Source organism: Dermacentor variabilis, chromosome 6 (genome assembly GCF_050947875.1).
Source record: "Dermacentor variabilis isolate Ectoservices chromosome 6, ASM5094787v1, whole genome shotgun sequence".
NCBI classification, from domain to species: domain Eukaryota; kingdom Metazoa; phylum Arthropoda; class Arachnida; order Ixodida; family Ixodidae; genus Dermacentor; species Dermacentor variabilis.
Window position 1 is genome coordinate 147,505,401 of NC_134573.1, and position 23,906 is coordinate 147,529,306.

General features: G+C 48.1%; 1 protein-coding gene across 1 annotated transcript; it reads right to left on the bottom strand.

Annotated features, from left to right (window-relative positions):
- Nucleotides 1-286: 286 nt before the first annotated feature.
- On the bottom strand, nucleotides 287-18,906 carry LOC142586318 (uncharacterized). Its single transcript, XM_075697564.1, has 6 exons — nucleotides 18,504-18,906; nucleotides 17,266-17,392; nucleotides 14,691-14,908; nucleotides 13,696-13,847; nucleotides 12,073-12,310; nucleotides 287-2,779 (listed from the first exon to the last, which is right to left on the bottom strand). Exons 1-6 carry the CDS (start codon nucleotides 18,904-18,906, stop codon nucleotides 387-389), a joined length of 3,531 nt encoding a protein of 1,176 aa, XP_075553679.1. The 3' UTR covers nucleotides 287-386.
- Nucleotides 18,907-23,906: the final 5,000 nt, after the last annotated feature.

The following is a 23,906-nucleotide window of genomic DNA, read 5'->3' on the forward strand; positions in this document are numbered from 1 at the left end:
ATACGTATAATGCTGCTTAGCTTCGTTGATCTGACGAGAACGAGCACATTAAGCGTGACACCCAGCAATACCGGCATGAACCAGTCAAAATACGTACGTACGTTTGTAGTTGTCAAAACGCAGTAAACCGGTGCACCATTGTGGACGCCAGTAAACATGAGATGTACCTGCGTAATATCATTTGATCCGCAAAGTAGGTCCTTTAGTTTTCCTTATTTGCTTTTTTTTCTAGTGCTGTTTCGAACAGTCAGTGACGTCGAAGTCAATATTGTATTTTTTATAAGCGTAACTGCATCAGGGACGAGATATTTACACCACTCTAAGCCTCTGCGTAGACCACTTCAGTCAGGCAGGCATAGTTTAAACCCATTCCAACCTGCTGGTTGTCAACTCGCCGATGTCTTGGCATGCCACAGGCCATCGTCTTGAACATTTCGCCCGGAACTCAGACGCAGCGGTTGGCTAAAGTAATTTTTCTTGACGATCTTGATCATCTTGTTGGGATACACGGTTTTCTTGGCCTGTGTGTCTACGTCCAGTATGTACCCCATGCCTTCAAGAGTCGGCCGAGCAGCCTCTAGTTGAGCGTCGGCAGTCATCATCGCTTGCTCTTCCATGGTACTCGGCTTTGATACCGCGTTGTTTTGACCTTCCATACGCTCGCCACTTTCCTCCATCGCCTCAGAACTCAACTCCTCGTCGGAACTGCCTTTCGAACGTCCGTAATCCCTGCTCTCCTTCCCGGTATTGCCGAACCCGTTCACAGGCGAAGCCATCGAGCTTTCCTTCTTCGACGAACACATGCCGCTTGCCATCTCTTTGCCCCTGCATTTTCGACTCTGACTACAAGCTCCATTTTCGCAGTCTCTGAACGGGTTCTTCATTTTGTCGAAGTGCCTGATGACATCCCTCGCCTTCGCGAGGGCTAACTGGTTCAAACGAGATTTTTCTATGGGTAGTGTGCAGTTTTCTTCTTGACAGGTTGACAGCCTGCCGGCGACGTCTATTTCCTCCACATTCTTCGCACCGGCGTCGTTAAGTTGCCTGTCGCTGCCATTTTCACCGTTTGCTGATGTCAGCGATGTAGGTGAATCGTTTATATTTTTGTCCTCGAACGTCTTAAAAAGTCTCTTTGATTTCCCGTCTTTCTCTTGCCCCACCGGTACTATCTGTGAAGCCTCCTGCACGCCCGGGTAGACTTGGACATAATGATCCACATCGGGGTTATACACCCCGTGATAACCGCTTACGCCAGTGGCCACACCAGGCGAGTAGCTGCCTTGAACTCCAGGCTTTTCTAACGGTGTTCTGTAAATTTCTGGCTGGATAGCCGCCCCTTCGACGTACACTGGGTAAGCGGATACCTGAACGTCTGGGACTGCTCCAACATCTCGACTTGGAACGACAACAGCTGTGTCGGCGCTGTAGGGATTGGCGTAAGGAATGTTTGGACGCGAGGCGACTTGGCCAGCAAATCTATGATCGTGAGCTCTCACAAGCGGCACAGGAGGCTGCTGCTGGAGCGCGAAAGGGGCCGGAGCGTTACCTGGATGTTGGTGGTATCCGGCCGCACGGGTATGTTGAGACGGAGTGAGAACCGCAAGTGCAGCGGGAACCTGGTCTACGCTTAGCACGCCTGCGTTCCTGTAAACATTCGTCGGGTCGTCGCCCTCGTTAAGCGGCAAGCCCTTGCCATCCTGACCTACAGAAGTTGCAGTGTGAGGCGATCCTGCATTGACCGCTATTTCTGAGTTAGGCTCGAAGTGTCGCCCATCCGTCCCTTCGACCGTGCCAACGTTTCTTTGAGCTTGGTAATTTCCTTGATTTGGGGCCGTCAATCTAGATGGTGGTCCGGGAATGTATTCTTGATGCGCGTAATGAGTTCGCCCTCCTGTTTCAGCAGTTGGTGGACGATGTGTCGGAGGTCCGGCAATGTAAGCGTTCGAAGGAGGGTGGTACGTTTCTGTTCCATAATGTGAATTCCTGTGATCCCCGTTTTCATCTCGTAACCCAGGATTTGCGGCTACGGCCTGGAAAGACTTTTCATTGTACAGCGCACGGCTGTTGACGGAAGCCGGATTATGTACAGCCGGGTGATGAACTTCACCGACGTAATGCTGGTTGTTCACGTTCGCCTCCTCTCTTGTGCCGGCTAATGGTTTGGCACCTCGCACGTTCGTGTAGAGGCTTGCCAGCACTTCCATGGGAACGAAATGCTTCTTTGGCGTTTGTTCTGAATCTGTGGACATGCCGCCTGCGACACTCTGAGCGCTACGACCAGAGTTGTCTATTTCGGAAAAGCCTCTGGGCGGCGAGACCTGCCCCGCCGGCTCTACGACGTCGCCTTCTGGACCGTTATATTTACCTGCGGTTTCAGGTGCCACGTTCGCGGCTTGTCCCCCGATCCTGACCGAAGCGACGCCAGGCGTCTTGCTTAGAACTCGAATTCGAATTATTTTCTTTCGTCTAGTTTCATCGTCGGGAGAATTTGTTGCATTTCCAGGTTCGAGTTCGGCTACTTTGTCTGTGGAACTTGAGAGGTGGTCACGTGGGCCCGCGGGGTGCACTGTGGAGCCATCTATTTGGTAAGCCTTTCCGTAGGGACCCCTGCTGTTCTTAGCCTTTTCGTGGTGCGCTGAGTCGTGCACGCCACGACTGTAGTGTTCCTTTGCCTTCTTTATGTCGTCGTGTCCTTGCTTGTGACCATGCTGCCCTTGGGACTTGAGTCGATGTCCTTGCTCCTGGTTGTCGACACCGTAGGCCTTGTCGTGATGTTTGTCTGAAAGATGAGGCGGAAACGTTATTACTATGTTGCACTTTTTTTTCCTCCCCCCCCACCACCGCCATTTCTTATTTAGTGTAAATCACAGCGCTCGTGCATCCCAAGCGACTGAAATCCAAGTGTCGTGACTGCAATCGGTTTCAACTGTTAGGTTCGGCCAGGCTTGCAAATCGGCCGACGCCATTCTTTGGTAGCAATAATCACCCAACCTGTGTGATTCAGCTATACCACCCATATGATAGAGTATTAAGAAGAAAACTGGTTATTTGCCTCATGTTCTTTTCTAAAGCATCAATGCTCAATCGTAGGTGACGAACTTTGCCTAAAGTACATTACTAAACTGTCATAGCGTTCCTACTTACGGCTTTCCTCAAGAAGAAACGAAAATTGTTGACGGGAGCGATTGGCGCCTCTAGATGCCGTTGGCTGCATGCAGACGCTGCTACTATAGCAAAAGACCGCGTTACTGTTGAGGTACCAAATGTTTTTAATAAGTGGCATTTGTGTACGAGATGAAAATACAGCTTTTGCTGCCTTCAATACCTCTTCAAAAGTGCTTTCACTGCCGACAATAGTCATTTCCCACCATCTTGCTTGTATTTACACTCTGATGCTATTGGTGTCCTTGGTGTCAGTGTTTGTTGGCTTCTTAGGATATGATGTTATTATTGTAATAACTCTGGTATTACACCCCGGCCCAGATGATATTCCAAATGAATTTCTAAAGCATTACACGGAATGATCTTCCAAGTATTTATGTGTGATATTCAATATATCGCTTGAGGAAGGTGCTTTACCAAATGACTGCAGAGATGCCAGAATTAAACCTTTATATAAATTTGGTGAAAGAAAGAATGTATACAAAATTATTAGCCGATCTCGCTTACATATACAGCATGCCAGCTACTTGAACATACTATTCCCAAAGATTTATCTGACTTTCTAGAAGAACACAACGTAATATCAAAAAGTTCAAAATGGCTTCAGAAGGAGATACTCGACATCTACACAGATGGTAGAGACAATTCCTTATTTTTCACAAACACTTAACGAAGGCAAACAAACTGATGCGATATTTCTGGACTTTCGCACGGTTTCGCACGGTTTCGCACAGAAAGCTGATTCATAAATTAAGTTTCTTAATAAAATATGACAAGCTTATAGCCTGGATCGAGGCTTACTTGTCAAACCGGCCTCAATTTGTTTCTTGGAACAATGCCCACTCTCAGAGTGTTCCGGTTGAGTCTGGAGTCCCCTACAGATCTGTTCGTGGACCACTTTTGTTTCTTACATTTATAAATGATATTGCCCGTTATCTTTCAGTCCGTGTTTATGTTATATGCTGATGACTGCGTCCTCTAGAAAAAAAATTTAATTCTACTGAGGATAAAATGAGGCTACATAACGACCTTCAAGAGGTAAAATGTTGATGTGACTTGTGATAAGTTGTAATCAATTTTGATGAAATTGCATATATGAGAACAACACTAAAAAAAAACCTTCCCAGTACCAGTATGGTGTTACTAATTACGTGCTTTCTGAAGTGACAGGCTGCAAGTATCTTGGCCTCTCGATCTCCGATAACCTTTCTTCCAGTTAATAAATAGGCATTGCAATATTGACACATTGCAAATAATTAGTTATTCTAGTGGTAAACCATTGTTAACAAGAGTTAACTATTACAAATATTCGTATTTTCCTAAAGCTATAACCGACTGAAACAGCCTTGCCGATAATGTAGTAACACAGATTTCGTTGTCATTGTTTGAGGCGCATATACAATCATTTGAGTGTGTGTGTGTGTGTGTGTGTGTGTTTGTGTGTGTGTGTGTGTGTGTGTGTGTGTGTGTGTGTGTGTGTGTGCGCGTGCGTGCGTGCGTGCGTGCGTGCGTGCGTGCGTGTGTGTGTGTGTGTGTGTGTGTGTGTGTGTGTGTGTGTGTGTGTGTGTGTGTGTGTGTGTGTGTGTGTGTGTGTGTGTGTGTGTGTGTGTGTGTGTGTGTGTGTGTGTGTGTGTGTGTGTGTGTGTGTGTGTGTGTGTGTGTGTGTGTGTGTGTGTGTGTGTGTGTGTGTGTGTGTGTGTGTGTGTGTGTGTGTGTGTGTGTGTGTGTGTGTGTGTGTGTGTGTGTGTGTGTGTGTGTGTGTGTGTGTGTGTGTGTGTGTCCGCAGCTGCCTCGTATTCAAGACCGCAGCATTCATAAATAAATTCGAATAAACGAATAAAGAGAGAGTCTTGCGACAAAATTGGTCGCCAGACTCCCTCTTTATTCGTCAATCTGCGGTGATTGCGCGTCGTGTGGTGGTGCAGTGGGCAAGATAAATCGATTGCGCCAAATTTCTGAGTATAAAATGACAACAAATATTGCGAGAAAATTCTTAAACCATTACGCAGCCTTGCAGGACACACGCATAAAGTACTCCGTCAGCACTTTACGTTCGCCCCACAAACACAAACTGCTTGCGCAGTGTTACCTGTGGCGGTGAAAACAAGCGAACGTTCTCACGCAAGCGAGCATTGTCCTTTTGATTTGAAATGCGCAGTCTTGCTCGCTTCATCGGCATTAGCTGTGGTTGAATTCAACATTCTTCCTCCTATCGCTGCTAAATATGTCTCTTTATGACTATACCACAGTCTTGAAGGCTTTTTTTCCAAGTTCGTGAACATTATTTTGCCTGCACAATCCTGTGTTTGGTCTGACACGAAGCAGTCTGATACGCTGCCTTTGACAGACGTTATATACAGCTCCACTGTCGTCTGATCGGGCACAGTTCTCACCTCCGCACATGCATCTGTAGAATTGTTCACTGTGGAGAGCGTATAGCGCACAAAGAACGTGAATCAAGGCAGAGACGGCACTACAGCGATGAGCTAAGTTTAGTGCTGTGGTTTCTGTCCTCTTTACCATGGACTCCGTTGTTTGCGTGCCGTTTTCTTTCGGTAATGATGCGACAACAAGCCCAAGTTTGAACTCTTCTTTTCATTGCGCTCTTTGCGCATAGTTCCAGAACCAATGAACTAATTCTTCCATGTTCTTTCGCGTTTCTCAATGTTGCGCCGTTGCCACTTGTCGACATCGTTAAGAGCCGCAGGGCTACTTCAGTAGATGTGTTCGTTGCTATATGCAATCCATTTCAAGCATCAATGCCGGGCCTTCCTTTCCATGTTTTCCGTCTGCTCATCACACAATCGTAACTAATCTTATAGGATATTAAAATACCGTATATACTCGTATATTAACCGCAACTTTTTCACTTTTTGCTTCGCAATTTTGACAGATGCGGCTCTTACACGGGGCAGTCCATTCCAATCCAAATTTCAGGTCCGTTGCGTAATACATGTGTTTCACTTGAGGGCCATCCAGTCCTCATAATCGCTGTCTAGCTGTTGCTACTGCTCATGCTCGGTTCGGCAGCAGAATCACGGCTTAAGGGATACAGTCGCGCTCAGTGCCTCCCATGTGGAATCATATATGCATATGTCCCCAAAGCTTTTCACGACGATTTTTGAAGAAAGTGCACGCCAGACGCCTTTTTTTTTTTTTGACGTCTTATTTTGTCTTCAAATTTTGGACGGCCAGGTTTGGAATGTGGCTCTTACATGAGTGCGGCCCTTAGTTGAGTATATAAGGCAACTGAGTTATTCACGCAGCATAAAACCAAATCAACACTTAGGAATATATCTTCTTTCTTTTCCACATTATACTTCTCTTTTACATTATTTATTTTATTTTATTCCCGACTTCTCGTTTTTCTTGCTACGTTTGTCTAAAAATATATTTCCTAGAGGCGCGGCTTTGACCAGCTTGTCTCCGAATCGGAAAAGGAAGAAAAGAGAAAATAGTGCGAGCATCGCACGCACACCGTGCAGGAGCGTTCGACTCACCGCCATTGCATAGTGCATTCCACTACCGGCGCATGTCCCTCAACGCTCCTTTCAGTCGACGAGAAAGCAACAGCCAATACCGTATTAGACGACACAGCCAAGAACCCTGCACGTCCACAATGCGGAAGGCCGAACACCAAGCGCCGGTCGTCGTGGAGGACCATCAGTCGAAGAGTAGCACACGCACTCAGCAGCTGTTAGTTGCTATCAGCGAAACCGCAACGCCTGTGCAAGATAAACCCTCCGCCACGTTGATTTGTCCAACATCATCGACGCACGCTACCGTACCGATAGCAACCAGGGTGAGGTCGGAGAAGGGGACCCTCGGGAACGTCATCGCAACTTCTCGAAGAATCGAAAACGCTACAGGTGCCCTACCTCCCAAGAGTGACATGGGCGACGGTGGCGCCAGATCTACGCGTGAGGCTTCCTCCGCAAGGCGGAGCCATGCGACAACATCTAAAGGCGTCGCTGACTCAAAAGCTACCAGGGCGAAGTCATCGAAGTCGGCGACGCCGAGGGACACAACCGCCACGAGTTCGCGCAATGTGAGAAGGATCTCAGAAAAACCGCCACCCAAAAAGTACGTGTCCGACGGTGACAGTACATCTGCGCACGAGGCTTCCTCCTCAAGGCGGACCCATGCGACAACCTGCAAAGGCGTCGCTGACTCGGACGCTACAAGGACGAGGTCATCAAAGTCGGCGACGCCGAGGGACACAACCGCCACGAGTTCGCGCAAGGTGAGAAAGACCTCAGATGAACCGCCACTCACAAAGTACGTGGACGGCGGTGACAATACATCTGCGCACGAGGCTTCCTCCTCAAGGCGGACCCATGCGGCAACCTGCAAAGACGTCGCTGACTCGAACGCTACTAGGACGAGGTCATCAAGTCGGCGACGCCGAGGGACACAACCACCAAGACTCCCACAGATGCACCACCACCTGTAAAGTACGTGGACGACGGTGGGGCAAGATCTGCGCACGAGGCTTGCTCCGCAAGGCGGACCCGTGCGGTAACCTCTAAAGACGTCGCCCACTCGAACGCTACGAAGGCGAGGTCAGTGAAGCCGGCAGCGCCCCCGGACATCACCTCCACGATTTTGCGGAGGATTAGACAATCCGAAGATACCCCGTGGCCGCAGGGTGACGTCAACACTCCTTTCATCGTCAGGCAACCGCACAGCAACGCTCCCACAGCGCGCCGGAAGGAGCCATTAAGTTTGTCCCCAAAGCCAATCGCAGGGGCTGCAAACCGTCAGCACCGGTCAAAGAGCAGCCGCTCCTCCAGCAGCAGCGGCGGAGGAGGAAGCAAGCACCATGAGAAGCGCGGCGGCAGGGTCACGTCCTACTACGTCCGCCAGCATGTCGTACTATACCCGTCGTACTACGTCCGCGACCTGTTGTTGAAACGCATGTTCAACGCTGCAGCAGTGCTTTCGCAGCAGCGGCGGAAGAAGCACGAAATTACGACCCTTCATAGAGAGGCACGGGGCACCTCGCCTGAAGTGTCTGCAACCGCGAAGTTCGGCACAGAATCCCATCCTTTTGTAATCGGTCATTCATCAGCTAGCTCAGTGAGCCCGAAGTTCTGTTCCGTCGGTCGTTTCTGATGGCTCGTCAAGTGGCTCTCTCGTAGCCAAGCGAACGTGGACCAGCACCAGCAGTAGAAAGAAGTGGAAGCAAGATGGGATGACCCCCACCCTCACGATGAAGTAACGCCCGATACACAACGTGACTGTTATTGTCGTTTGTTAGCGAAAATGCCACAAAATGGCGCAGAGCAATTTGGTTCGAAAGCCTCCTGCACCAGGGGGAAGACACCGAGACTTCTGCTGCGAATTTTACTGCTTAAATTGCGTTGAATGGTTTTGATTAAGCGCTTGCAAAGTTTATTTTCTGTGTCCTCAATGTTTCCTTTGAATACTGATGTACCATGCGTCTGTACGAGCAAAGCACAAGGAAAGCTTGTACATTATTAACACCAACGCCTCGACGGCCTGTCATGGTAAAAAAGCTGTTGCCTGTTGACATTATAGCAAATCCAGCAGGAAACCAGGATTTTCAGCAAAATTCTTAGGAGAGTGCAGGTTTTATGGAATGATTTAATAATGACCTCGCAAACAATCGCAGCTAACTTATTGTTGTTTAAAATGTGGTGCAAAAAATTGTACTTATGCTGAACTAAAATTCAGCATTAATTTTTCAGCTATCCATTCTAGCTTCTGTCGCCCGACCGCGCCGACCACTGGCTGTAGTCGCTAGGCGCGAGAAGGACGTGTATGCGACATGCTGCTATTAACCTGAGATAGTTCATGGCGCATATATATGTTAACGTATGTATGTCATATGTTAACATTATATATTACATTATATTAACATTAACATTATATTAACATTAACATATTAACATTAGTTAACATTATACATTATATATGTTAACGTATGTCATATGTTAACGTACGTTTCCAAACTGCAAGCGTTAACTTCGGAAACTCGGGTGTCACTGTAGACCATTACCTCTGCAGATCTTGAAGTTCTCCGTGGTTGACGAACACTCCATCCAGTTCGTATGCATCTCTAACGTGCCTTAACGCTATCCTGTTTTCTGCTCTATAATCCCATTTCCCGTCTCCCAGTAGCTATAGGGTAAAAAGCGGGCTCAATTGTTAACTTCCCTGCCGTTGCTCTATCTATCTATCTATCTATCTATCTATCTATCTATCTATCTATCTATCTATCTATCTATCTATCTATCTATCTATCTATCTATCTATCTATCTATCTATCTATCTATCTATCTATCTATCTATCTATCTATTTTTATTTATTTATTTATTTATTTATTTATTTATTTATTTATAAGCGCGAACGTCACAAAAGTGAAAGAGAACACAATTTAATGGCCGTCCAGGGCCTTGCTTGCATCTCAGGGGTTTTGATCTGTGCCTCTAGGTTAAGCAGTCGGTCGAAACACTGAGCTCGCAGTGCACTTTCGGGTCTCTTACCAGCCCATTGTCTTCCTTTGCCCTCATTCCTTTTCCCCTTCCTACCGACGTTGACCGATGCGGGGTAGCAGGTCAATGACAATGCTCCTTCAGCCAACCTGTTCGCTTTTCATTTATTATAAAGATCTATGAGAGGGAAAATTGTCATCCACCTGACTGGGAGGCTTCCTTCAACTGGGGCGCTTTCTTTCTACGTATAGATTTTCTTTGTAGCTTCGTGGTATACAGCCGGGTGGATGACAATTTCTTTTTTTTTCCTTTAGTGAACTTTCCTCGAGCTTGCAGGCTCCCGTTAGAACTGATTTTCTAAAATGGTATATATGTATCGCACAGAGGGAGCGGTTGCTAGGTACACCAGCGGGTAGGTATATATTACAGTCAATTGAAGAATCGGTGGCTGTGTCGCACGATAGGGCGCCCTATACACGAGTTGAACGTGAACCTTAGGGCAAATATCATGGTTCGTCCATTTCCGCGGAATGTGCACCCCGTGCACAATGTAGGGAGGCGGGTCGCGAGAGCTAGGGCTTTGTTGCGAGAGGCAAAGGATCAGGAGGAGGAGTCTGCGTTTGTTGACGCCGCATGGATTAATGGTAAAAATGCTTATTCGGTGGTGGTAGTAGATGGCAAAGGGAGCGTTAGAAATGCTGCTTCCATTTATACCAAAGACCCGGGGGTTGCTGAACAGGTGGCTATTGCTCTAGCACTAATTGATTCTAGAAGAGTTTTGGTGTTTAGCGACTCGCGATCTGCGATTACAGCCTTCTCGAGAGGACTTGTTGCGGAACCGGCTAACAGACTGCTGCAGGGTCGGGATATCACTTCGCATACCGTTACTTGGTTCCCGGCGCACATGGGGACAGTGGAGGGAGCCCCGCGTAACCTCAACGAGGTGGCGCACAGAGAGGCACGAGGATTAGTGTGCCGTGTACTCCCTGAAGGGGCTGGATGTCCCGCTCCTGAGTACAGGGACCAGCTGTTAACATACAACGAAATCACCAAGCACTATTACCTAGGGCGCAGGGCATTCCCGTTGGCACATCCTAAATTAAGTAGGCCGCAGGCGGTTACATTAAGGCTTCTGCAGACACGGACGTACCCTAACCCGGTCATCATGAATAAAATTAATCCGGCCTGCGGGGTTTCAGTCTATTGTAGTAAGTGTGGGGGTTTGCTCGATTTACAACACATGCTGTGGCGCTGCTTGGCGTTGGCCGGTGATGGTTCTCGAGGTGAACAGTGGTGGCAGCGAATGCTGCACAGTGAAGTGCTGGCGGACCAACTCAGGGCTGTCCAGAGGGCCCGTGTGATGGCAGAGGGGCTCGGCCTCTCTGTACCGACGTGGGAGCGGCCCGCATCAGTCCCAGACTGATCCCTCAGGACCTAAATAAAGTTCTTCATACCATACCATACCAGCCGCGCTCAACAGCCTAGCCAGAGCAGTGATGTTCGTTGTTTGGGATCCCCTACACTCTTCTTGCTACGAAGCTGACATCATGGAATGTGGAATGCTAGCAGCAGCCGTAGTGGACCGCAAATCGCTAGTCGATAGTACAGTGAAGCTTCCTTTGCCTAAATATTCGGTATTTGACGTAGGTACGTATAGGCACGTTTCTCGCCGAATAAACAACAACATAGGCCACCGGGTATGTGAGACAGCCCATTCTTAGGTCACTCCCTCTGAATGGATTTGCGCCGCCGTGACACAACGGGTATAGACCCTTTTTGCGACATTCAAGGTTCTTTTTTCAACACCGCGAATTGCAGAACACCTAATTTGGGAAGGGAATGCGCCATTCTAGACCAACAACGACGGAGCGTGTTTGCGACAACAACGGTGGAGTATCGACCGGAAACCTACTGTGATTGGGTGAAAGCGCCCCAAAAGCTCATGATGACGTGACCATCCCTCCTAAGCTGAATCCTGGTTCCGGATTCCCGTGTGAGGGTGTATACTTCTGGGATTTTAGCGGAGAAGATTGCCCCATCACCTTCATGGCAAGAGCAGAGGGGCCAAACTCCTGTGTCACCTTCCTACCACCTAGCTTTACCTTACCTTGACAGCACCCCCCGCCATTTCCATTCCCTTTCGGCGGAGGAAAGATAGTCCAAAGTGAAAGTGCCCTCTAGAAAAAAGGTACTAAAAACGTTTTCAAACAAGCAGGATGTACTTAGGTGCGCTTCGCACTTTCCTGCGCATACACCTCTCACTGCCATTACTTTCTCCACAAGCATCACGTGAACGCCGAATGGCCATAGGCAACGACACCATGCGAGTGTCTTCCGTGACCGCTGCTACCTCACTAACTCGGACAAGCTTCGTGTGATTTGGATTTCAACACTGCGTCGAATCCGCATTGTTTTTTTCATATTCGATCCTCGAGGGCAGACTCGCCTCACCTTTGTCGACGTACTCTTTCTCCGCGATGATGCGGTAGCCACGCTCCCTCCATCCGGCACGCTGGTGTCCTTTGTCCTTGTCAGTGAAACCCTGCGATCCAGCCTCGTGGTGGTACTCCTCGTGGTTCTGCGCGTCCTTCTGGGAGAACCCCCTGCTGCCACCGTCTATTCCCTTGCTGCCGCCAGTAGCCGGTGCACCGTGAACGTATACGGGTGCGTACCCAGCGCCCACGGCGTGCTGCGGAGTGACGAAAGAATTATTTGATGAAACGTGGGTTTGGGTAAAAGAGAAGCATACTCTGGCGGGAACGTCACGCTGCTTTTCCTAATCGCAGAAACCTCTAAACAAGTGCAACGTGGCTGCTCCTATGAGGAGAAGGTGAGGTCAGGATTTGAATAAGAAAGGGACGCAACAAATGACGAATTTTAATGACAGAAAGGTAAAGAGGTAGCCTGACTGAAGTGCCTCTGACCTCCTACTCTACGCTGGCAGTACGTACTAATTAAAGCAAGAAACGGGAAACAACGAACGTGCCAGGCACGAGAACAACGCATCATGAAGAACGACGCATATCGTGAAAACGTCAAAACAAGAAGGCAAAATAAACTGAATCAAGACAGCACAGATGAGGTCACTTAAGAAGCAGCACTTTAGCACAAATGTCGCTTTCAGGGGAGAGTGGCATCACTCCGGAAGGCTTAAACCCTGTGTTCCTCAATTATTCTGAAAATAAGAGCGGGAGAAGTAGTTTGCTGGTATTCACGGGGACATCAAGGGCAGGTTCTTGTTGCTTACGAGCAGTATCGCGCCTTCTGCACTCTTCTCCACGCAACATAGTAGTACTACAGAAAAGACCAATCCTCGTTTCTAAGTCGCGTGCTATGTGTAGCTCACTATCAACGCGAAAGAAAGTGTGAACTTAACCCACAGATCGCGGCGGTCAGCCATCTTAGTAAATAAAGCGAGAAAAGAACTGTAATAACAACGTAATTGCCGGACACACACGCGTTTCATCTAGTCATGAACCTTTAGCGAAACAAAGTGTTTTTACTGTAGCGTGATGCACCACCCGCTACGACGACCACGAAGGGTCACACATGTGTACGTCAAAGTTGGTTCACATGCGTAGATGGCGTACTGCCAGCGCGGATAGCTGTGGCGGATGGCCGCATCGCGGTAAGCTAAAACTTTTATAGATGATACGTGAAATTACGCAAGCAGGCTTTCCCACGCACACTACTTCCCTGATCAACGTGACTGAGCTCCCACTAGTAGCACGTTGAATTAATAATGATTAGTGGTTGTTTTGTTGCCCTTAAAATGAAGGAAAGGAAAGTAAGGAACTTCAAGTCATGTGCATGTGAAAGCCCGCTTGCGAAATTCGGTCGGCAGTGAGAGAGGCGTTTTGAAACCTCAGATGGCGCGAAGTACGGAGAGCGTCAAAGATGGTAGCACCAGCCAGTCCGCTGGCGCCTTACTTCAGCACTGTAGCCTGATATCCCCCATTTTGTTTAGGTCAAACTATACTCGCGGCGAAGCGCACTTGCCTATTTTTCATATCGTCTGTGGCATCGCATAATTCACGTGCTCTTTCAGGCCGTTCCCCTCGCATGAAAACCTACGTGGGTTCCCTGTGCGTAGCCACCACCGAGATGCCTCTGATGGCTCTGGTGCCCTTGCGATGCGAACCTGTCGGCGCCCTTGATGGCGTCGGTGCTCGTTTTGCTCCGGTGGGCCGCCTTCAGCTTGTGGTGCTCGTCGTCCTTGAATTTCTCTGCGTAACAACGAGGTCATATCGCACGCAAACGTGCCACAGAAGAAGGTTAACAGTAGATGAAACCATGAGAACGTAATGCGCAGACAGCAAGCGAGTGTCTTATCGGCAGGAGTACTGGCCATCGTGCCCTCATTTTACTCACCCCTCTGTGGCTTTTGCTCACCCACGTGTATAGCATCTCATATCCCAGTTTTTCTTTGAGAAAAATCACATCATCCCTAAAGTGACAGGTACTTTCAACAGATGTCGTCGCCATCAGAATTGGTCGCCCTCTTCTTCATTTTACAAAACGATAACTACGTACAAATGGGTCCGATATGAAATTAACCGGTGTTCGAACAACGATAGCAGATGTGTGATTTGGAGCCTCACTTGCTGATGCTTGCTGAGTAGCCGTTATGTCGCAGAATAAGTCCCGTGGTACGCTTTTGATTTACCGGCAGAAGGAGGCGACACTAGGCGGTGTCGACCGCAAATCCGCCGTTATCTGTCATGTTGACCTCATATAGGCACACCCAGAGATAGAGAGAAAAACAAGGGAAAGGAGAAAGGCGGGAAGGGAGAGGTGTAAATATAAGAAGAAAGTACAGAAAGAGTGACCGCTCAGACACACGATGGCAGGCGTCCACGATCACCTTACATGAATTAACACAGCATATGATCATGTGGAACATAACGAACACCAATTAAGGCTTGTGTTGTCCATAAGAATAGTCAATTGTGCTGTACTTAAGCACTGTAGCAGTGCCTTCGTTGCCCTCTCCTGCGATTAACATTACGAGGTCGGCATGGCAAAAAGGGTGTTTCCCAGCAAGTCGGGACGAGGCAAGGGCTCCTCACCCCTCTCGAAGTACTCGATCTCGGTTCGGACCCTGTACTTGCGCTCGGCCTGACCGCCCTTGTCGTGGCCTCGCTCCTTGTGCACCCTGGCCCGGGCATCCTCCAGGTGGCGGTGTGCGCCGTCCTCGCGCTGGCGACCGTGCTGCTCGTGCTGCTGGCTCTGGCCACCGGTGGCCCACTGGCCGTAACGGTAGCCCTGGCTCTCGAGGCCTCCCGCGCTGCGTTCAAGCGTGCAAATAGTTCATCGATGAAGCTTGACGTTAAGATGCAACGTACGGGCTGTGAGACACGCCGTGGTGGAGGTCTGCAGATTAATTTTGAAATGTATAGTGTCAAAATAGGGACGGAGGGAAGACAGCTTTGCTGTTGCAATGCTTTCTCTTGATTGCGTATACGGTTAGCGCGCGGTCTTTGTTAATACAAGGCGCGATGGAGGGTAGATACTGACACACCAGAGCTGCATCTGTCTATCCTCATGCCTGGCATGCTACTCCAAGTGAAGGGTTAATAAGTAATACGAACTGTCGTTCAGCTTTTGCGTCACTCTGCTGTGGTGTTGTGACCTAGAAAGTGCGGCGTTGTGCAGTAGCTCGCAGTTAAATTGTACCACTTCGAATTCTCTAAAATATGTCCCTCGCCAGGTTTGGGCATTGTAAACAGGGAAGTGCGGCACGCAGAGCACGTGGTGGCAATCGTGTCTTAAAAATGTCAAGTGGCTGCACGGTGCGAGAACGGCCTCTCGATGAATCCCCGTACAGCCAGAAGTCACACGCACAAATGCCTCTACGTAATGCGCACTGCATCAAACATCACCGATTATGGTACGGGATTCGCTAAATTAATTGTTCAATGTAGAATGAACAATGCGGTCACTGAGAGTGTGCCAGGCATCAAAAAGAGGCAGAGAAAAAAATACCACAAAATGCCACAACGTAGACGTGACGCGGTTCCTCTGCTCCGCTATGGAATAAAGGCAAGGAAGAAAAGTCTCATTGACTCCAACAGAAATAAAAGATTCATCAGCCATTCCCCTCTGTGAAGGTGGATGGTCATCGAAACTGTTTATCACACGACACAGAGGATAGCGTTTTGAACACAGATACGAACATCGCCGTGAGGTTCAGTATGAGTGAAAGCGTGTGAGGCTGAGCCGGCGAATGCGGTTCCATCTCGCGTGCTCGAGCGTGGTACGCAGCCCAGATGCGTGCCCTCTCCTGTGGCGCGCGAGGCAGGAAACTCAGGCCAACATACTTCCCTTTCCCCCTCTATCCTCTCATCTTTCTTTCCCCGCCACCATTCCCCATTACGCTGCGCCGTGCTCCCATATGGGCTGCAGAACTGAGCGTATTTTCCCTCTCCCAAATCAGGAAGAAAGAAGAATCCTCTATTTGTCAGGCGAGGGATGAACGGCGTTCTCCGACGGCTGCTATAGGAGGCCTCGATGCCCTCCTCGCCCGCCTCTCCATACGGAGTGGAGACAACCGCGGCGTAACGGAACTAGCTGTGGAGGAAGACGACTACGATGAACGCGCGAGCATAGGCGAGAGCGTGGTCCAGCGGTTGCGCCGAGGGCCGCAAACGAGCCAGCTGTGGAAGAAGACGACAATGCTCGAGCTCGAGCCATTGCTGAGGATGACAGTAGACGACGACAACTATGATGATGATGATTATAGTTTCCTCTTGCCAATGAATGGCTCACACCACCGTAAACGTGGCCTTCCCATTACGACGTCAGAAAAGTGAAATTCTACGCCAGAATGATGAGAGGCAACGGAGCACGCTGTGGAAGGAGACGACGACGAACGCGTGAGCAGGGGCACGAGCGTGTTCGCGCTGTTGCGTCGAGGGGCGCCAACGCGTTAGTTCGCGGGTTGTTCGCGGACAACGGACATGCCCTAGCCACATACGGCTTCGATGTAAAAGTGCACTTGGGCAGTGAAGTTCGCCTCCCGGCAGCATGCCAATGTGACATCTCAATTTCTCCTGTCTACTCTAATAACCAGCCAATATGAAAAATTCTTGCTTTAAGACGCTCCATAGACGGCGCCCTACAGCTTCCGGTGCATAGCCGAGATTTGTCATAGGGCTTGGTTTGGGTCCTTTAGCGGGCAGTCTAATTCTAAGTACGCGAGCGGTTTTACATTTCAATTCCAGCTTTGCGACCGCTTCTGCAAGCCACAGCTGCGGGGTAGACGCATAGCAGAGATGAAAGTCGGTAACAGAGTTCGAAATGTTTTCCCACATTGCCAGCTCATACATTTGTCGTGTCTTGAATGTTGTGAAACATTTTCGCCACGAAGCAGCATCGTGTATGGCATGTGATATATAGGGTATCCCGGCTAACGTTAGCCAAGCTGTTCAACGAAACAAAAGATTTAAAAACACGGGGCAGGATACGATCTGAAGACCTATACGCTGTTCGGTCGTCACACCCTTGAGGATCAAACACCCCGTAGGTTTTAAAATTGTATCTTGCGGCATCTTTTTCTAACATTTTTTTTTTTCGTTGTGGAGCTTAGCTAACTTTAGCTGGTACACATGGTATAATAGGTGTAGCACCGGGAAGCAACCTTACCTGTGTTGCGCACTGTGTGGTGATACGTGTCCGTGCAGGCTTCCCGCTGCCGGAGCCAAATCTTGAGACGCGTTGGTCGGTGGATGCACAAATATGAATTCCTTCTGCATTGTTGGCAGAGCCTCCCCTTCAAGAAAAAGTGAATGGATATTCAAGAACGTCACCTGTTTGTCTAGACTGCAAGCGAAGAAATACTCTTCGATGAATCTGGGCCCGTATTCACAACATTGTTCTTACGCGAGGACTGTTCGTAAAAGCAAATGTCAGGCAGTCATGATTTTGGACATGTAGTTAGAGAAGGTGTTCGGTCAGTGGCAAGCAGAAATTACTAGCCGAAAGCTTTGGGAATTCGAACCCCCATTCATTGCTCTCATTTACTCTAATCGGAACACAGAAAAGCGTGCGTCAGTAACTGCTTTATCGAATGAAACGAGCAAGGCTTGCGCTTTAGAAAGACTTGCTCAGACGAAGAGTAATGCTGGTGCTAGTAATAAGCTAGTAATAAGCCCAAGTAAAAGAAAAACAGTCCGTGGGCTTTCACCGCCAAGCTGCGGCGACTTTCTTTTTTGGCAGAAACTGCGTACTTCTTTATGTACGGTAGCCAGTAGCACCCCTTTTACACTCGTGTGCAAGAACAAATAGCCATCAGATGGGAATTATTCTACGGAAATTCTGGAGTAGCAGGCCAAAGGTATGCTCCTCTGGTCAACAGCTCCGATTTGTATTGTGCCTATATGCATATATAAACCTCATATTCTTTCTTCAAATATTTTATTTCTTGTTTTATTTTCATAAATCGTTTTTTTATCAAAGGTGTGTGCTCTAGGATCTTCATTGCATTTATGGAAAGGCTGTTATTGTTCACACTCTCCAATTCCACCATGTTGTCGAATTCCGCCACGCTTGCGTCTTCAGCTTTTCAGAAACGCAAACATGTGACATCTTGTCAGCTCTTCAGAGAGAGCGCGATCGCTCTGTCTAAAGAACTGATGGCGAAAATGGCGAAGTTAAAGGTATGGTGTAATCGGACTGCCCGGAATAGCAAAGCCTAGTCACGTTTCAGAAAGAGTTACTCCGCACGTCGAATATACCGAAACCACAGTGACAAATTTGCATAAGAGAGTAAATAATAATAATAATAATAATAATAATAATAATAATAATAATAATAATAATGATGATGATGATGATGATGATGATGATGATGATGATGATGATGATGATGAGTTCGCTCTTACCGCCCTCCTGCGGCGACTCGTACAGCGTGACGCTCAACGTGGCGTTGTCGTGCTCTCCCACTCTGAGCTCTTTGACGGCCTCCTTGATGACCGGTATCCTGTCCTTGCCGTGAGAAGGACCGCGAGAGAGCGCCTCCAGGTACGGCACGTGATTTAGCGTGTCCATCAGATGCATCAGGTGCTTGAGAACGCGTTCGCTCTCCTCTGGTATCGACGTCGTGTTGGCGTCAGACGACGTGACGTTGACGACGTTGACCGACGTTGTGGCGCCTTTCTGCGGCCGTGATGCTGCTTCCGTCAACGTGGTGCCGTTCACCGGCGACTTCACGCCCCTCGCAAAAGGCGGCAGCGTTGACGGTACGATGGGAGTACTTGCTAGCGCAGCCTGCACAGAGGGCATCATGCTTGCGAGACGTGCCCTCTAGAAATATATATCTCGGCTAGCAACACGAGAAACACTGGTAAGATTTGTCTTTTCTTTTGAATGAAAACAGCCGATGAAGCCGACGGAAACCCACTTTCACGCTCTTAAAATCGGCGGATTTACCGATTCTGCCGGCACTGACTTGACAACCTTGGAACTATGGTTACTCACAAATGCAGGTCGCGTCAGTGCAACGAGTATTGTTCCGACATTTAGTGGATAAAATGACTTTTTCAGGGGTGGCTTCTGGTCCCACAAGCCCTCTGCTCTGCAAAAATGAAGTTAACTTCGTGAAGGCGAATGGGTACGCCGAAGAAGGTAGCACATTTGACGAAGACTAACGCATTTCTTGTCGTATACGTGCCACTTCTTTATCGTCCGACTTCACTTCGTGCGGTTCGCTTCTGTTCTTATTCCGATAGCAACAACACCTACGCTCGATTTAGAAGAACTTGTTGTTGGGCGAGTTGGTAGATATTAGCGAGCATTGTTTAACTGCGCAAACAAACGAACCACAAAGACAGCGAGGGACAAGGACGGGACAGAAAGAAGGGACAAGAATGTGTCAGTGACACCTCAGTTTATTTACATAACAGTGAGATGAGGTTTATTGACGAGCGTATGTAGGTCGCGTTTCGCTTATACAAGGTTTTACTTTTCTTTTACCTTGCCTTTTTTTTGCGCACGCGCAGTGGTGTATGTCAGGTGTGTACTTATATGTGTACGTTGTGGAATAAACTTTAGTTGCAAGACTGCGCCCGTCCTTGTCCCTCGCTGTCTTTGTGGTTCGTTTGTTTGCGCAGTTAAACAATGCTCGCACCTACGCTCGAGGCTCACTTGTGCCGTCGCCGTTTGCGTGCTGTCCTACTACCGGCGATGCATGCGCTGTACACGCGCTTGGAGGATTGGAATGGATCCAGAGACGCGAAGTGCGTTTGGCTCCAATTAAGAGCGGTGAACTCAAGTGCAAGCACCGTCACGCTTTTGCCATGGGCCCACACCTTTTTGTTGTAGCTACATATGCATTTTATTAACCGTTAGGCGCCGCACACTAGAAGCAACAAACCTGACCCAGCAGGTTGTTGTTAGACCACATTCATCTTCAGCGACTTTGCTGCTGCCTACTTCGAGTGCTTCAGAAGCTTGTCTGTATATAAACTTGCTCGAAGCAAGTACCCTTCTGGTATAAGGCGCCTTGCGCTGCCGAGAAAGGGCGGCATAGGTACGATTGTATTCTTTTTTTCTTGTGCGCATTACTTATGCAACATTACACCGCCCATACTATCACCCTTTCAGAGCCTTTTTTAATTATTTTTATTCACGAGCTTAATTTACTTTTCGTATAACTTAACGCAACATTTGTAAAATCGTAGAATGGGCGTTGATTTTTAAACGTTACGAAAAATTCGGGTAAGTTGGCAGGTATTCGCGGCTTCTCATCCCGCCAGCGTTCTCAGACAATTTCAGAACAACTCTAAACCTTGCTATCGCTTTCAATATTTCGCCAAATTGACAAATTTTGTTGAATTAACGAATATTCACTTGAATGATACGGAGGACTGACTTTTTTTTTTCTCAGGCACCCATGAAGTGCTCACCCCCCACCCCACCCCCCACTACAAGCTTATCTCCCCTCTTTAAATTGGAGAGTCAACTGGAGACCTCTCAGTCATTACTTGAACAACGTCTGTATGTCATGTACGTCAGGTTCTCTTCCCCGAAATGTCAGCACGACGATGTTAAATCCGGGGTTACTCATCGTAACGGCCTCTTCGGCAGCTTTGTCACTTCGAATGACACGCGTTCTTCAAAGCACTACAGCGGAGAGTGCTTGCAGCTCCGAAAATGTATCGAAAGTGAAATTCCGCCAGGGCGCGAAGATGGAGAGGCGATCAGTAGAGCTTCTGGCTGCTAAGCATTTCGGGCATCACTGCTATACAACGAAGTTTAGGAGGATAGCACTGCCGCACAGTGATTTACGTGTTATGTATACAAGGGGACATACCTCACTTAATACGCTCTTCAAATTCATTTAATGTTCTCCTAATTTAATATGCTGTTCAAAAGGATCACCCTAACGTCCGATCTGAACATACGACTGGGCCCCCATCACGCCCTAAGCTTCAACAGGTACTCAGGACGTGCACAAGTTCCTCCTGCGCATCCCTGCGCTACGAAGACTCTTACAACCTGCCGGCAAGACACTGGTCTCACCGAGGTACTTTAGTACACCAAATCAGTTTTACAAAGACCCACAATGCTAATGAAGATGCATGAAAGGGAAAAAAACTGTCATCCGCCCGATGGCACGCGTCCGAATGCATATGTTGTGCGAGTGTTGCGTGCCCAGTGCTGGTGTATATGTCTTATTCATCTGGAGTACCATGACACGGGCGTGCCGCTACGCTAATTTCTCCAGTTTTCATTGAAAACCATCTAGCTACCTGCATATGCCTATTTTACGTCTACTGCAGGACGGAGGCCTCTCCCTGCGATCTTCTGTAGTGCGCCAGCTGATTCCAACTTGCGCCTGCGAATTTCCTGATTTCACCACCTCACCTAGTTCTCTGCCGTCCTCGACTGCGCTTCCCTACTCTTGGCGCCCATTCTGTAACTGCAATAGTTCCCCGGTTATTCATCCTACGCATTACATGGCCTGTCCAGCTCCATTTCTTTTCTCTTAATGTCAGTTAAAATATCGGCTATCCCCGTTTGTTCTCTGATCTACACCACTCTCTTCCTGTCTCTTAATGTTACGCCTAACATTCTTCGTTCCATCGCTCTTTACGCAGTACTTAACTTGTTCTCGAGCTACTTTGTCACTCTCGAAGTTTCTGCCGAATATGTCAGCACCAGTAGAATGCATTGATTGTACACCTTTCTTTTTAATGACAATGTTAAGCTTCCAGTCAGGATCTGGCAGTGCCTGCCGTATGCACTACAGCCCATTTTTATTCATCTGTACATCTCCTTCTCATGATCAGGGTCCCCCGTGAGTAATGGAGCTAGGTAAACGTACTCCTTCACAGACTCTAGAGGCTGTCTGGCGATCTAGTATTCTTGTTCCCTTTCCAGGCTATTCAGCATTATCTTTGTCTCCTGCATATTAATCTTCTACCCCAATCTTGCCCTCTCTATATTAAAGTCCTCAATCATTTGTTGTAATTCGTCCCCAGTGTTGCTGAACAGGACAATGTCGTCTGCAAGCTGAAGATTGCTGAGATTGCTGAGATATTCGACGTTGATCCCCACTCCTAAGCTTTTCTTGTTTAATAGCTTGAATACTTGTTCCAAGCACGCAGTGAATAGCATTGGAGAGATTGTGTCTCCTTGTCTGACCTCTTTCTTTATGGGTATCTTTCTACTTTTCTTGTGGAGAACCAAGGTAGCTGTGTAATCTTTGTAGAGTTTTCCCAAGATATTCACCTATGCCTCCTGTACTCCTTGATTACGTAATGCCTCTAGGACTGCTGGTATCTCTATTGAATCAAATGCATTTCAATAATATATGAAAGCCACATAGAGAGGCTGATTCTACTCAGCGGATTTCTCGATTTCCTGATCAATGACATGGGGTGTGATCCATTGTAGAATATCCCTTGTGAAGCCAGCCCGTTCCCTTGGTTAACTGAAGTCAAGTGTTGCCCTTATTCTATTAGATCTTATCTTGGTGAATATTTTATACAATAGTGAAAGTAAGCTAATAGGCCTATGACTTTCAATTCTTTAACGTCTCCCTTTTTGTGGATTAGTATAATGTGGTCATTCTTCCATTTGTCTGGGACTTTTGAAGTCGATAGACAGTTCGTATAAAGGGCAGCTAGTTTTTTAAGCATTATGTCTCCTCCATCTTTGTTTAAATCGTCTGTTATTCCATTTTTTTCTGTCACTTTTCCCCGGTTCATGTCCTGCAAGGCCCTTCTACCTAGATCGCTAGATAGAGAAGGAGCCTCTGTATCCTGCTCATCACTACACCGAATGAAGGTTGAATGAAGAACGAAGCTAGCATGGCTGCTTTGGTTACAGTACAGGTCAGTACACAATTCTTCCGCTGCTTTTATTATATATTCGAAATTGCTGATGATATCACCCTGCTTATCTATCAGTGCATACATCTTGGCTTGTCCTAGCCAAGTTTTCTGTGATTCCATGCGTCCATTTCTTACTGCTTCATCAGTCTTTCTCACGCTATAATTTCGAGTATCCCTTACTTTCTCCTTGTTGATCAGTTTTGACATTTCCGCGAATTCTATCTGATCTCTTGAGTTGGACACCTTCATGCTTTGTAGTTTTTTTATTCGGTCCTTTGTTACTTGCGAGAGCTTACCTACTTAGTGGCCTTGGCACCTTACCCCCCACTTCAATTGCTGCTTCTGAAGCCAGCCTAGTCACGGTTTCACTCATTACATCTATGTCATCTTCATCTCCCTGTTCTAAAGCTGCTTATTTGTTTGCAAACACCAGCCTGAATTGGTCTACTTTCACTCTTACTGCCAGCATGCAGTGCGAAAGCCAACACCCCTTTCGCAGTGCATGCTGGAGCCGCCCGTTCGCCTGCGGGCCGTACTACACTTTCCCCTCACTTCTCGACCGCGTCCCGGTAAAGTGCGCGGCGTCCCCTTCGGCGGTCCAAGGGCCACCAGCGTCGGCCATGCGCGAAAAATGGGTTTTGTTGCCCAAAGACTCTGAGGGCGACAGGAGAGCCGTTTTTATCTGCCCGGGGAATGCAAGCAGCCGTGACAGTTTTCGCTGGCGGTGCGTGTCCGAAAGGTTTTGTGCCAGTGTGACGGGACTTCTCCGCCTGGTCTTCGCCTTCCCACGCTGCCTCGCTCTTTTACCGCGGCCACTTATTCAAGAGCGTTGGTGCCGTAATTTCCGTTCTCCTTTTCTTCGCGCCCATGTGCTGCTTGGAACTGTGTTTTCTGTTGGCACCGTGCCTCTTGCTCCCGTTATCTTGATTTGTAGAGATCGTAGAGGAC